General features: G+C 43.8%; 1 protein-coding gene across 12 annotated transcripts in view; it reads left to right on the top strand.

Annotated features, from left to right (window-relative positions):
- Window positions 1–14,952, top strand: part of pomt2 (protein-O-mannosyltransferase 2) — a 287,055-nt gene that overhangs the window by 22,764 nt on the left and 249,339 nt on the right. For 9 of the 12 annotated variants that reach the window (XR_011888356.1, XR_011888355.1, XM_072274832.1 and 6 more), the window contains exon 1: window positions 3,533–3,851. The exons of 2 other annotated variants lie outside the window; for them this stretch is intronic. Coding sequence is in view for 8 of the 10 variants with exons in the window: in XM_072274832.1 (XP_072130933.1) it covers window positions 3,538–3,851 (314 nt within the window). In the remaining 2 variants the exon portion in view is untranslated. Of the gene's footprint in view, window positions 1–3,532; window positions 3,852–8,844; window positions 9,114–14,952 lie in introns of those variants that run through there. One more of the 12 variants, XM_072274842.1, reaches the window with a different exon arrangement.

Raw genomic sequence — 14,952 nt, 5'->3', positions numbered from 1 at the left:
GAGGCAACTTTCAGGGATCTGTGGACATGTACCCCCAGATCCCTCTGCTCCTCCACACTACCAAGCATCCTGCCATTTACTTTGTACTCTGCCTTGGAGTTTGTCCTTCCAAAGTGTACCACCTCACACTTCTCCGGGTTGAACTCCATCTGCCACTTCTCAGCCCACTTCTGCATCCTATCAATGTCTCTCTGCAATCTTTGACAATCCTCAACACTATCTACAACACCACCAACCTTTGTGTTGTCTGCAAACTCGCCAACCCATTCTTCTACCCCCACATCCAGGTTGTTAATAAAAATCATGAAAAGTAGAGGTCCCAGAACAGATCCTTGTGGGACACCACTAGTCACAATCCTCCAATCTGAATGTACTCCCTCCACCACCACCCTCTGCCTTCTGCAGGCAAGCCAATTCTGAATTCACCTGGCCAAACTTCCCTGGATCCCATGCCTTCTGACTTTCTGAATAAGCCTACCGTGTGGAACCTTGTCAAATGCCTTACTAAAATCTATATAGATCACATCCACTGCACTACCCTCCTCTATATGCCCAGTCACCTCCTCAAAGAACTCTATCAGGATTGTTAGACACGATCTGCCCTTCACAAAGCCATGCTGACTGTCCCTGATCAGACCATGATTCTCTAAATGCCTAGAGATTCTATCTCTAAGAATCTTTTCTAACAGCTTTCCCACCAAAGACGTAAGGCCCTCTGGTCTATAATTACCTGAACTATCCCTACTACCTTGTTTGAACAAGGGGACAACATTCGCCTCCCTCTAATCCTCTGGTACCATTCCAGTGGGCAACGAGGATATAAAGATCCTAGCCAGAGGCTCAGCAATCTCTTCCCTCGCCTCGTGGAGCAGCCTCGGGAATATCCCGTCAGGCCCTGGGGACTTATCTATCCTAATGTATTTTAACAACTCCAACACCTTCTCTCCCTTAATATCAACATGCTCCAGAACATCAACCTGACTCATATTGTCCTCACCATCATCAAGTTCCCTCTCATTGGTGAATACCGAAGAAAAGTATTCATTGAGGACCTCGCTCACTTCCACAGCCTCCAGGCACATCTTCCCACCTTTATCTCTAAACGGTCCTACCTTCATTCCTGTCATCCTTTTTTTCTTCACATAATTGAAGAATGCCTTGGGGTTTTCCTTTACCCTAATTGCCAAGGTCTTCTCATGCCCCCTTCCCGCTCTTCTCAGCCCCTTCTTAAGCTCCTTTCTTGCTTCCCTATATTCCTCGATAGACCCATCTGATCCTTGCTTCCTAAACCTCATGTATGCTGCCTTCTTCCACCTGACTAGATTTTCCACCACACTTGTCACCCATGGTTCCTTCACCCTACCATTCTTTATCTTCCTCACCGGGACAAATTTATTCCCAACATCCTGCAAGAGATCACTAAACATCGACTACATGTCCATTAGTAAATTTCCCTGCAAAAACACCATCCCAATTCACACCCGCAAGTTCTAGCCTTATAGCCTCATAATTTGGCCTTTCCCAATTAAAAGTTTTCCTGTCCTCTCTGATTCTATCCCTTTCCATGATAATGCTAAAGGCCAGGGAGCGGTGGTCACTGTACCCCAGATGCTCACCCACTGAGAGATCTGTGACCTGACCCGGTTCATTACCTCGTACTAGATCTAGTATGGCATTCACCCTAGTTGGCCTGTCCACATACAGTGACAGGAATCCATCCTGGACATACTTAACAAACTCTGCCCCATCTAAACCCTTGGAACCAATCAGGTGCCAATCAATATTAGGGAAGTTAAAGTCACCCATGATAACAACCCTGTTATTTTTGCACCTTTTGAAAATCTGCCTCCCAATCTGGTCCTCTCTATCTCTGCTGCTACCAGGGGGCCTATAGAATACCCCCAATAGAGTAACTGCTCCCTTCCTGTTCCTGACTTCCACCCATACTGACTCCAAAGAGGATCCTGCTACATTACCCATCCTTTCTATAGCTGTAATTGTATCCCTGACCAGTAATGCCACCTCCTCCCCTTTTTCTGTCCTCTCTATCCCTTTTAAAGCACTGAAATCCAGGAATATTGAGAATCCATTCCTGCCCTGGTGCCAGCCAAGTCTCTGTGAGTGACCACTACATTATAATTCCATGTATGTATCCAAGCTCTCAGTTCATTACCTTTGTTCCTGATGCTTCTTGCATTGAGGTACACACATTTCAGCCCTTCTACCTTACTGTCTTTACACCGTTTATTCTGCTTCTCTTTCCTCAAAGCCTCTACCGCCATAGTGAATTAAGACGAGAAGCATACAAAGAATTGTTTAGAGTGATGAACACAGCTATAGAATTTGAGCTAACTTGAACTGCCCCCTCCCCTTTATAAAGCCTTCATCTATTACGTGGCTTGTGCGTGGAAAGGTCATGTTTAATATTTTGATGAACTGGGAAGAGCTAAAGGGATATTTCACTTCTGCTGAACTAGCCCAATCAAAGCTTGATACAAAATTCACAGCAAGACTCCTAAAGTTTGCAACACCGACCTGTTGTGCAGGAATTTGAAAGACTGAACAGCCTTTTTCAGCAAACCAAAGTTGATCCTCATGAATTGTAGCAACAAATATTCTTACACCAGAAGAGTCTTCAGAACAGACTGTATGATGTGAAAAAACAGAAAAAAAATTTTAATGATGTTGATTTTGGTATCAAATTCTTAACATCATGTAATGTTCCTACAGCAGAACAATAGTGCTGAGGCCCATCTAGAAATAAAAAATGTCAAAGAAAGATGTATGTCTTTGCTAGAAGAAGCTCTGAGTCAAGTTACATGTGGACTTCCGTCGGTGAGAGATACATTTGAAAGTTTATCAAAATTGAGCCCTGTGATAATTTTAAATCAAGCTTCAAGGCCCATGTTTTCCGAGTTACCCTTTATACACCTTGCAGGAAACAATGTCAGCGCTACTGAAGAAGAATAGAGAAAAATGCCTTTTGTGGATTGGAAAGAAGCAGCTCCATTTAAGAAAGATGGACTCCCGACAGACACTGAAGAGTTTTGGCTTGGTGTACTTCAGCAACAGGCATTTAAAGAGGTCGCCACCTTTGCCCTTACTTGCCTAATAACCCCTGTCAGCAATGCTGTAGTTGAGAGGATATTTTCTCTTGTATCCTCCATTAAAAAGAAGGCAAGAAAGGACATGCAGCTGAATCTTCCTGATGCTATTGTGAGAATCAGGGCAGAACTATTGCTTTCAAGCAAATATTGCAAAGACTTCACTGCATCTCCAGAAATGCTAAAAAAAAAACTTCACATCGGCCGTATGTTCTACTGATTCCAGTGAAGAGGAGAGTAATGACCTGGATCTGGAGTTTTTGTTGTGATGTGAGTGTCGGGGAAACAGTGGAATTTGTCTGGCTTTAAATTAAAATTTCAATCTGGCAACCCTGGATCAGAATAGCAGGGCTGCGTGATACCGACTCTCGAATGACGCGTTCAAGAAGGATGATTTGCTCACTGTTCGCATAAGCACGACTCATTCCACTCCATGGTATCCAAAGCACCCGCGCAGTGCGGCGCATGCGTGCTATCTGTTGCCACGGGAGACGCGGCCTGTGCTTCCTGCTCAATCCGTGGCGAGATGTCCTGCAGACAAGCGAAGTACTCCCGGGATTTTGCTGCATTGAGGGTTGCAGAAAGGCTGTTGGAAGGCTCGGGTTGCAAACGAGCCTCGGTGGAACTGGCCAAGGGAATAAGGGGTGACGGCGATGGCCAAGCCCATCGCCATTTGCTACTGATGTTGGTCACCGCGCTGTCGCTGCTCAGCCGCTTCTACCACTTGTCGGAGCCCCAGCATGTTTGGTGGGTGAGCGTTGGGTGGGGAGGTCGGTGTCTGGGGAGTGTCTTTGAGATTGGAGTGTGAGGTGTTTGGTATGCAGGCGGGTGGTGGGGGAATGTGCAGTGTTGGTGCGGAGTGTCTGTGAGGTGGGGAATATCCGGGAGGGTGGTAGCCTGCTTCCATTTACTCTATCTATACCTCTCATAATTTTGTGTATCTGTATCAAATCTCTCAATCTTTACGTTCTAAGGAACAAAGTCCTAACCTATTCAATCTTTCCTTATATCCCGGCAACATTCTTGTAAGTGTTCTCTGTACAATTTCAACGTTATTTACATCTATCGTCTAGGTGACCAAACTACACACAATACTTCAAATTAAGCCTCACCAATGTCATATACAACAACATAACATAGAAAAATAGGAAACCTACAGCACAATACAGGCCCTTTGGCCCACAATGCTGTGCCAAACATGTACTTACTTGGAAATTACCTGAGGTTACCCGTATCCCTCTATTTTTCTAAGCTCCATATACCGATCCAGGAGTCTCTGAGAAGACCCGATTGTATAACATCCTATCTCCAGTAATCAATACTCTGATTTATGAAGGCCAATGTGCCAAAAGTTTTCTTCTGACCCAGTCTCCTTGTGACGCCACTTCTGATAAATTATGAACTGTAATCCCTGATTCCTTTGTCCTACAACATGCCCCAGTGCCCTACTGTTCACTGTATAAAACCTCTGGGTGGACCTACCTAAGTGCAACACCTCACACCTGTTTGCATTAAATTCCATATGGCATTTTTCAAGCTGGTCCAGATTGCACTGCATGTTCTGATAGTCTTCCTCACTATAGTCAGAGGCAATCATCTACTACCAATTTCTGGCTTCTGCCACAAAGCCAATGTCTAATTGAATTTCCCAGCTTGAATGCCAAGCGACTGAACCTTTTTGAATAACCTCCCATGCAGGACCTTGTCAAATGCCTTGCTAAAGCCCATGTAGACAGCATCCATTGCCTTGTCTTCATCAATTTTCCTGGTAGCTTCCTCGAAAAACTCTGTCAGGTTGTTTAGACCCAACATACCATGCATGAAGCCATACTGACTATCTCTAATTAGTCCATGTCTATCCAAATACTCATACACAGGTGTCCCCCATTTTACAAACATTTGCTTTACGCCACTTTGCTTTTATAAAAAACCTACGTTAGTACCTGTTTTTGCTAACCGAAAGAGGATTTTTGCTTTTACGAAAAAAGACGCCCGCTTTAAACTTGTGTTTACCTTGAGAAAGACTACCATGACCATGAAGTCTTGCGCAGGCAGGTGTGTGCGAATGCGTGTACTTGCTGATTTTTTTTTCCTACAAATTGGTTTTGGCTAAATCTTCCTGATTCTGTTAAGTGAACCTACACTGTACATACACTATTTCTACTTTATATAGGCTGTGTATTTATCATATTTCTGCTTTTACTGTATGTTAGTGTTGTAGGTTTTATGTGCTATTTGGTATGATTTGGTAGGTTATTTTTTGGGTCTGGGAACGCTTAAAAATTTTTCCCATATAAATTAATGGTAATTGCTTCTTTGTTTTACGCCATTTCAGCTTACATAGAAAATAGGTGCAGGAGTAAGCCATTCGGCCCTTCAAGCCTGCACCGCCATTCAGTATGATCATCCAACTCAGTACCCTGTACCTGCCTTCTCTCCATACCCCTTGATCCCTTTAGCCACAAGGGCCATATCTAACTCTGTCTTAAATATAGCCAATGAACTGGCCTCAACTGTTTCCACAGATTCACCACTCTCTGTGTGAAGAAGTTTTTCCTCATCTCGGTCCTAAAAGGCTTCCCCTTTATCCGTAAACTGTGACTCCTCGTTCTGGACTTCCCCAACATCGGGAACAATCTTCCTGCATCTAGCCTGTCCAATCCCTTTAGAATTTTATAAGGTTCAATAAGATCCCCCCTCAATCTTCTAAATTCCAGAGAATATAAGCCTAGTCAATCTAGTCTTTCATCATATGAAAGTCCTGCCATCCCAGGAATCAATCTGGTGAACCTTCTTTGTGGCAAGAATGTTTTTCCTCAGATTAGGGGACCAAAACTGCACACAATGCTCCAGGTGTGGTCTCACCAAGGCCTTGTACAACTGCAGTAGAACCTCCCTGCTCCTGTACTCGAATCCTCTTGCTATGAATGCCAGCATACCATTCGCCTTTTTCACCGCCTGCTGTACCTGCATGCCCACTTTCAATGACTGGTGTACAATGACACCCAGGTCTCGTTGCACCTCCCCTTTTCCTAATCGGCCACCATTCAGATAATCTGTTCTCCTGTTCTTGTCCCCAAAGTGGATAACCTCACATTTATCCACATTAAATTGCATCTGCCATGAATTTACCCACTCACCTAACCTATCCAAGTCACCCTGCATCCTCTTAGCATCCTCCTCACAGCTAACACTGCCGCCCAGCTTCGTGTCATCCACAAACTTGGAGATGCTGCATTTAATTCCCTGATCTAGGTTATTAATATATATTGTAAACAACTGGGGTCCCAGCACTGAGGCTTGCGGTACCCCACTAGTCACTGCCTGCCATTCTGAAAAGGTCCTGTTTATTCCCACTCTTTGCTTCCTGTCAATTCTCTGTCCACATCAATACCTTACCCCCAATATCGTGTGCTTTAAGTTTGCACACTAACTCCTGTGTGGGACCTTGTCAAAAGCCTTTTGAAAATCCAAATATACCACATCCACTGGTTCTCCCCTATTCACTCTACTAGTTACATCCTCAAAAAATTCTATGAGATTCGTCAGACATGATTTTCCTTTCACAAACCATGCTGACATTGTTCGATGATTTCACCACTTTCCAAATGTGCTGTTATCACACCTTTGATAACACACTCTAGCATTTTCCCCACCACCGATGTCAGGCTAACCGGTCTATAATTCCCTGGTTTCTCTCTCCCTCCTTTTTTAAAAAGCGGAGTTACATTAGCCACCCTCCAATCCTCAGGAACTAGTCCAGAATCTAAAGAGTTTTGAAAAATTATCACTAATGCGTCCACTATTTCCTGGGCTACTTCCTTAAGCACTCTGGGATGCAGACCATCTGGCCCTGGGGATTTATCTGCCTTTAATCCCTTCAATTTACCGAACACCACTTCCCTATTATGATTATGAAGGCACGTAGTCCTCTTTTATTGTCATTTAGTAATGCATGCATTAAGAAATGATACATTATTTCCTCTGGTGTGATATCACAAAACACAGGACAAACCAAGACTGAAAAAACTGCCAAAACCACATAATTATAACATATAGTTACAAACAGTGTAACAATACCATAACTTGATGAAGAAGTCCGTGAGCACAGTAAAGTTCAAAGTTTCTCAAATGTCCCACATCTCATGCAGACGGGAGAAGGAAGAAAAAATCTCCCTGCCATGCCGACCACAATCCGACTCTTGAGTCATCCAAAAACTTTGAGCTCTGATCAGCTCTCCGACACCGAGTACTGAGAGCCATCTCTGTCTGAATGATTCGACCTCCTTCTCGGTCGCCAAAAGCAGGTAAGGCCGGGGATTTTGAGGCCTACCCTCCGAGAGATTCCCGACCACACAGTAACGACAGCAGCGAACGGGCGTTTCAGAAATTTCTCCAGATGTTCCTCTGTGCTTTCATGTCCAATTTCCATGAAATCAGAATTGTCCACGGCCCCTATTTAACAGATACGATATCATTTTTCACCGGAGGGATGCGGACACGCAGGCGCGCCGCCGCCTTCTCCTCCCACTAACATGTATTTCCCTCAGTTCCTCCATCTCACTAGACCCTCGGTCCCCTACTATTTCCGGAAGATTATTTATGTCCTCCTTAGTGAAGACAGAACCAAAGTAGTTATTCAATTGGTCTGCCATGTCCTTGTTCCCCATGATCAATTCACCTGTTTCTGACTGTAAGGGACCTACATTTGTCTTAACCAATCTTTTTCTTTTCACATATCTATAAAAGTTTTTACAATCAGTTTTTACGTACCCTGCCAGCTTTCTCTCATAATCTTTTTTCCCTTTCCTAATTAAGCCCTTTGTCCTCCTCTGCCGGACTCTGAATTTCTCCCCATGCTCAGGTGTGCCGCTTTTTCTGGCTAATTTGTATGTTTCTTCTTTGGAATTGATACTATCCCTAATTTCCCTTGTCAGCCACGGTTTCATAGGAATGCTCTACCTTCGGATAGCGGGGGAAACCTGTATAGGACCCTGGTCAGACCCCACTTGGAGTACTGCGCTCAGTACTGGTTACCTCACTACAGGGAGGATGTGGAAGCCATAGAAAGGGTGCAGAGGAGATTTACAAGGATGTTGCCTGGATTGGGGAGCATGCCTTATGAGAATAGGTTAAGTGAACTTGGCCTTTTCTCCTTGGAGTGACGGAGGATGAGAGGTGACCTAATAGAGGTATATAAGATGATGAGAGGCATTGATCGTGTGAATAGTCAGAGGTTTTTCGCCAGGGCTGAAATGGCACAGTTTTAACGAGTTAGTGAGTCCTGACGAAGGGTCTCGGCCTGAAACGTCGACTGTACCTCTTCCTAGAGATGCTGCCTGGCCTGCTGCGTTCACCAGCAACTTTGATGTGTGTGGCACAGTTTTAAGGTGCTTGGAAGTAGGTACAGAGGAGATGTCAGAGGTAAGTTTTTACGCAGAAAGTGGTGAGTGTGTGGAATGGGCTGCCGACGATGGTAGTGGAGGCGTATACGGTAGCGTCTTTTAAGAGTCTCTTAAATAGGTACATGGTGCTTAGAAATATAGAGGGCTATGGGTAACCCTAGGTAATTTCTAAAGGAAGTACATGTTTGGCACAGCATTGTGGGCCACAAGGTCTGTATTGTGTTGTGGGTTTTCTATGTTTCTATGTCATGTGGCACAGGCAGTAATCCCAAGATTACTATCTTTGAGGTCCTGCTTTTCAACTTCCTTCCTAACTCCCTGTATTCTGTTTTTAGGTCCTTCTCCCTTTTCCTGCCAATATGTACCACGACCTCTGGCTGTTCACCTTCCCACTTCAGGGTATCGTGGACTCACCTTGATACAACCTTAGTGCAACCTTGATGCAACCTTGGCTGATAAAGGAAGTCAAAACCAACATAAAAGCAAAAGAGAGGGCACATAACAGAGCAAAAATTAGTGGGAAGTTAAGAGGACTGGGATACTTCTAAAAACCAACCGAAGGCAACTAAAAAAGCCATAAGGAGAGAAAAGATGAAATATGAAGGTAAGGCAGCCAATAATATCATAGAGGACACCAAGAGTTTTTTCAATATATAAAGTGCAAAAGAGAGGCTAGAGCAAATATCAGATCACTGGAAAATTATGCTGGAGAGGTAGCAACGGAGGACAAACAAGTATTTACTGTGGAAGACACTAGCAGTGTGCTGGGTGGTCAAGAGTGTCAGAGGGCAGAGGTGAGTGAAGTTGTTGTTACAAGGGAGAAGGTGCTTGGGAAGCTGAAAGGTCTGAAGATAGATACAGTTGCAAGAAAACATTTGTGGACCCTTTGCAATTGCCTGGTTTTCTGTATTAATTATTCATAAAATGAGGTCTGATCGTCATCTAAGTCACAATAATAGACAAACACAATCTGCCTAAACTAAAAACACAAATAATTGTACTTCTCATCAATACAATATACACCATTCAAACAATCACAGCAACACACACAGAATGCTGGAGGAACTCAGCAGGCCAGACAGCACCTTGGGAAAAAAGTACAGTCGACATTTTGGGCCAAAATCAATCACAGTCTAGGTTTAAATAAAGTACGTGAGCCTCTTGGGTAATGCCTTCTACAAAAGCTATTTGGAGTCAGGTGTTCCAATCAATGAGATGAGATTGGAAGTGTGGGTCATAGAGGTGCCCTGCCGTATAAAAAAAGACACACAAAGTCAGGTTACTGACAAAGCTTGCTCTTCTCAAGAAATATCTGTTTGTGTGCACCATGCCTTGACCAAAACAACTTTCAGAGGACTCTAGAAGAAGAATTGTAGAGATGCATGTCGCTGGAAAAAGGCTAAAATAGCCTTTCTAAAAATCTGAGTGTTCATCAGTCCACAGTAAGGTCAATGGAGGAAACTCAGTACTGTTGCTGCTCTCCCAAGGAATGGGTGTCCTTCAAAGATCACACCAAGAGCACAACACAACATGCAATGTTGAAGGAGGTGAAAAAGAACCCAAGGATAACAGCAAAAGACTTGTGGATATCTCTGGAACTTGCTGGTCTCTGTTCATGCGTTCACTGTAAGAAAAACACTGAACAAGAATGGTGTTCATGGAAGGACACTACAGAGGAAACCACTGCTCTCCCAAAAAACTTTGCTATACGTCTCAAGTTTGCAAAAGACCACCTGAACGTTCCAAACGCTTGAGACAATGTTCTGCAGATAGATGTACATCATAAGTTGAACTTTTTGGCAGAAATGCACACTGCTATGTTTGGAAAAAAAAAGGGCACTGCACACCAACACCAAAAATTTCATCCCAACTGTGAAGCATGGTGGAAGGAGCATCATGGTTTGGGGCTGTTTTGCTGCCTCCGGACCTGGACAGCTTGCAATCGTTGAGGGAACAATGAATTCAAATTGTATCAAGACATTTTTACAACAGAATGTCGGGGGAGCAGTCCATCACCTGAAGCTTAATAAAAGTTACATTGTGCAATAAGACAATGATCTGAAACACAAAATTAAATCAACAGAATGGTTTAAAAAGAAAAAAATTCATATTTTGGAATGGCCAAAAAGAAAGTCCAGAGCTTGACCCAATTGAGATGCTGTGGAGGGCATCTCAGGAGGGCTGTTCGTGCAAGGTATCCCAGAAATATTACATAGAAACATAGCAACGAAGGGTTCTGGCCGGAAGCGTTGACTGATCGTTTCCACGGATGCTGCTCGACCTGCTGAGTTCCTCCAGCGTGTTGTGAGTGTTGCTTTGACCCCAGCATCTGCAGAGAATTTTGTGTTTACATAGAAACATAGAAAACCTACAACACAATCCAGGCCCTTTGGCCCATAAAGCTGTGCTGAACATGTAGAAATTACCTAGGGTTTCCCATAGCCCTCTATTTTTTTAAGCTCCATGTACCTATTCAGGAGTTTCTTAAAAGACCCCACCTTATCTGCTTCCATCACCGTCGCCAGCAGCCCATTCCATGAACTCACCACTCTCTGCAGATAAAACTTGCCCTGACATCTCCTCTGTACCTACGTCCAAGCATCTTAAAACTGTACCCTCTCATATTAACCATTTCAGCCCTGGGGAAAAGCCTCTGATTATCCACACGATCAAATCCTCTCATCATCTTATACACCTCTATCATGTCACCTCTCATCCTCCGCTGCTCCAAGGAGAAAAGACTGAGTTCACTCAACCTGTTCTCATAAGGCATGCTCCCCAATCCAAGCAACATCCTTTTAAATCTCCTCTGCTCCCTTTTCTATGGTTTCCACATCCTTTCTGTACTGAGGCAACCAGAACTGAGCATTGTAGTCCAAGTGGGGCCTGACCAGGTTTTATCTAGCTGCAACATTACCTCTTGGCTCCTAAACTTAATCCCACGATTGATGAAGGCCAATGCACCATTTGCCTTCTGAACTTGAGAGTCAACCTGCGCAGCAGCTTTGAGTGCCCTATGAACTCAGACCCCAAGATCCCTCTGAATCTCCACACTGCCAAGACTTTTACCATTAATACTATATTCTGCCATCATATTTGACCTACCAAAATGAACCACTTCACACTTATCTGGGTTGAACTCCAACTGCCACTTCTCAGCCCAATTTTGCATCTTATCAATGTCCTATAACCTCTGACAGCCCTCCACACTATCCACAACACCCCCAACCTTTGTGTCATCAGCAAATTTACTAACCCATCCCTCCACTTCCTCATCCAGGTCATACACACCACTGATTATCGACCTCCATGCAGAAAATGACTCGTCTACAACAGTGGTCCCCGACCATTGGGCCGCGTGGAAACGATATGATTCGGCGATATGAAACGATATGTGTCAGCTGCACCTTTCCTTATTCCCTGTCATGCACTGTTGAACTTGAACCCTCCCCCCGTCGGCTGGTCTGCAAGAATATCGTCAGTATTAAACTGGTCCGTGGTGCGCAAAGGATCCCTGGTCTACAACCACTCTTTGCCTTCTGTGGGCAAGCTAGATCTGGATCCACGAACAATGTCCCCTTGGATCCTATGCCTCCTTACTTTCTCAATAAGCCTTGCATGGGATACCTTATCAAATGCCTTGCTGAAATCCATATACACTACATCTACTGCTCTACCTTCATTGATGTGTTTGGTCACATCCTCAAAGACTTCAGTCAAGCACATAAGGCATGACCTGCCTTTGACGAAGCCATGCTGACTATTCCTAATCATATTAGACCTCTCCAAATGTTCATAAATCCTGCCTGTTTGGATCTTTTCCATCAACTGACCAACCACTGAAGTAAGACTCACTGGTCTATAACTTCCTGGGCTATCTCTACTCCCTTTCTTGAACATCCGCAACCCTCCAATCCTCCGGAACCTCTCCTGTCCCCATTGATGATGCAAAGATCATTGCCAGAGGCTCAGCAACCTCCTCCCTCATCTCCCACAGTAGCCTGGGGTACATCTCAACTGGTCCTGGTAACTTATCCAACTTGATGCTTTCCAAAAGCTCCTGCACATCCTCTTTCTTAATATCTATATGCTCAAGTTTTTCAGTCCACTGTAAGTCATCCCTACAATTGCCAAGATCCTTCTCCATAGTCAATACTGAAGCAAAGTATTTATTAAGTATCTCCGCATTCTCCTCTGGCTCCATACACACTTTTTCACTGTCACACTTGATTGGTCCTATTTTCTCATGTTTTATCCTCTTGCTCTTCGCATGCTTGTAGAATGACTTGGGGTATTCCTTAATCCTGTCCGCCAAAGCCTTCTCATGGCCCCTTCTGGCTCTCCTAATTTAATTCTTAAGCTCCTTCTTGCTAACCTTATAATCCTCGAGATCTTTATCATTGCCTAGTTTTTGAACCTTTCGTAAGCTCTTCTTTTCTTCTTGACTAGATTTACAACAGCCTTTGTACACCATGGTTCCTGTGCCCTTCCATCCTTTCTCTGTCTCATTGGAACGTACCTATGCAGAACTCCATGTAAATATACCCTGAACATTTGCCACATTTCGCTCGTACATTTCCCTGAGAACATCTGTTTCCAATATATGCTTCCAAGTTCCTGCTTGATAGCCTTATATTTCCCCTTACTCCAATTAAACACTTTCCTGACTTGTCTGTTCCTATCCCCCTCCAAAGCTACGGTAAAGGAGATAGAATTGTGATATGTTGATGAACTGAAGCAGTTCTGTATGGAGGAATGGTCTAAAATTCTTTCTTGCCGTTGTGCAAGTCTGATCAGCAGCTACAGGAAACATTTGGTGGAGGTTATTATTGCTAAAGGAGGTTCTACCTGTTATTAAATACAAGTGTTCACACACTTTTTCCAGCCTGGACTATGAATGGTTGAACAATGTGTTCAATAAAAGTCATGAAAAGTACAGTGGTTTGTGTGTTATTAGTTTAGGCAGATTATTATTGTGCTTTAGATGTAGATCAGACCACATGTTATGAGTAATTAATACAAGCATTTGCAAAGGGTTCTCAAACTTTTTCTTGCAACTGTAAGTCACGTAGACCAGATGGACTACATCCCAGGGTTCTGAATGAGGTAGCTGAAGAGATTCTGGAAGCATTAGTGATGATCTTTCAACAATCAATTGATTCTGGCATGGTACTGGAGGACTGGAAAGTTGCAAATGTCACTCCACTCTTTCAAGGTACTTGGAGGCACAAGATAAAATAGTCCAAAGTCAGAATGGATTCATTCAAGGGAAATCTTTCCTGACAAATCTGTTGGAATTCTTTGAGGAAATAACAAGCGAGATAGACAAAGGAGTGTCAATGGATGTTGTTTACTTGGATTTTGAGAAGGCCTTTTGCAAGGTGCTGCACGAGGCTGCTTAGCAAGATATTACAGGAAAGATACTATCATTGATAGAGCATCCTGATTGGCAGGAAGCGAAGAGTGGGAATAAAGGGAGCCTGTTCTGATTGGCTGCCGGTGACTGTCAGTGTTCGGCAGGGGTCAGTGTTGGTAACGCTTTTTGCACGTTGTATATCAGTGATTTGGATGATGGAATTGATAGCATTGTGGCCAAGTTTGTAGACAATATGAAAATCAGTGGAGGGGCAAATAGTGTTGAGGAAGCAGGGAGTCATATGAGGAGAATGGGCAAAGAAGTGGCAGGTGGAATGCAACGTTGGGATGGGTATGGTTATGCACTTTTACGATTTAGCCAAAACCGATTTGTAGAAAAAAATAGGCACATACACATATGTGCACGTACACGTATGCGCACACCTGCCCACGCAAGGCTTCACGGTCATGGTAGTGTTTCTCGGGGTAAACACAAGTATAAAGCGGGTGTCTTTTTTTGTAAAAGCAAAAATCCTCTTTCAGTTAGCGAAAACAGGTACTTTCGTAAAAGCGATATGGCGTAAAGCGAACGTTCGTAAAGCGGGGGAAGCCTGTGTAGCTGTAACATTACCTCTCGGTTCTTAAATTCAATCCCACAGTTGATGAAGGCCAATGCACCAGCAGCTTTGAGTGTCTTATGGACTTGGTCCCCAAGATCACTCTGATCCTCCATACTGCCAAGAGTCCTACCATTAATACTGCGAGGGGTGATTGTTAAGTTCACGGCCTAAGGTAGAAGGACTCAATTTTAAAAAACCTAGCACATTTATTTTTCAACGTAGTCCCCTCCTACATTTACACACTTAGTCCAGCGGTCGTGGAGCATACGGATCCCTTCTTTGTAGAAGTCGGCGTCTTGGACCTCCAGAAGTGGTCCACAGCAGGTGTGATTGATAAGTTCGTAGCCTAAGGAAGAAGGAGATGAGTTATTAACTTCACACTTTCTGCATAATCACTCAGAGTTGAACTGCACATGCATGTGACGAGAGCTGTATAACTCGTCTCCTTCTACCTTAATCACAAACTAA

The sequence above is a fragment of the Mobula birostris genome, chromosome 1, assembly GCF_030028105.1.
Source record: "Mobula birostris isolate sMobBir1 chromosome 1, sMobBir1.hap1, whole genome shotgun sequence".
Classification (NCBI taxonomy): domain Eukaryota; kingdom Metazoa; phylum Chordata; class Chondrichthyes; order Myliobatiformes; family Myliobatidae; genus Mobula; species Mobula birostris.
Note: the sequence above shows the minus strand (reverse complement) of the source record. Positions and strands in the feature narration are given on the sequence as shown.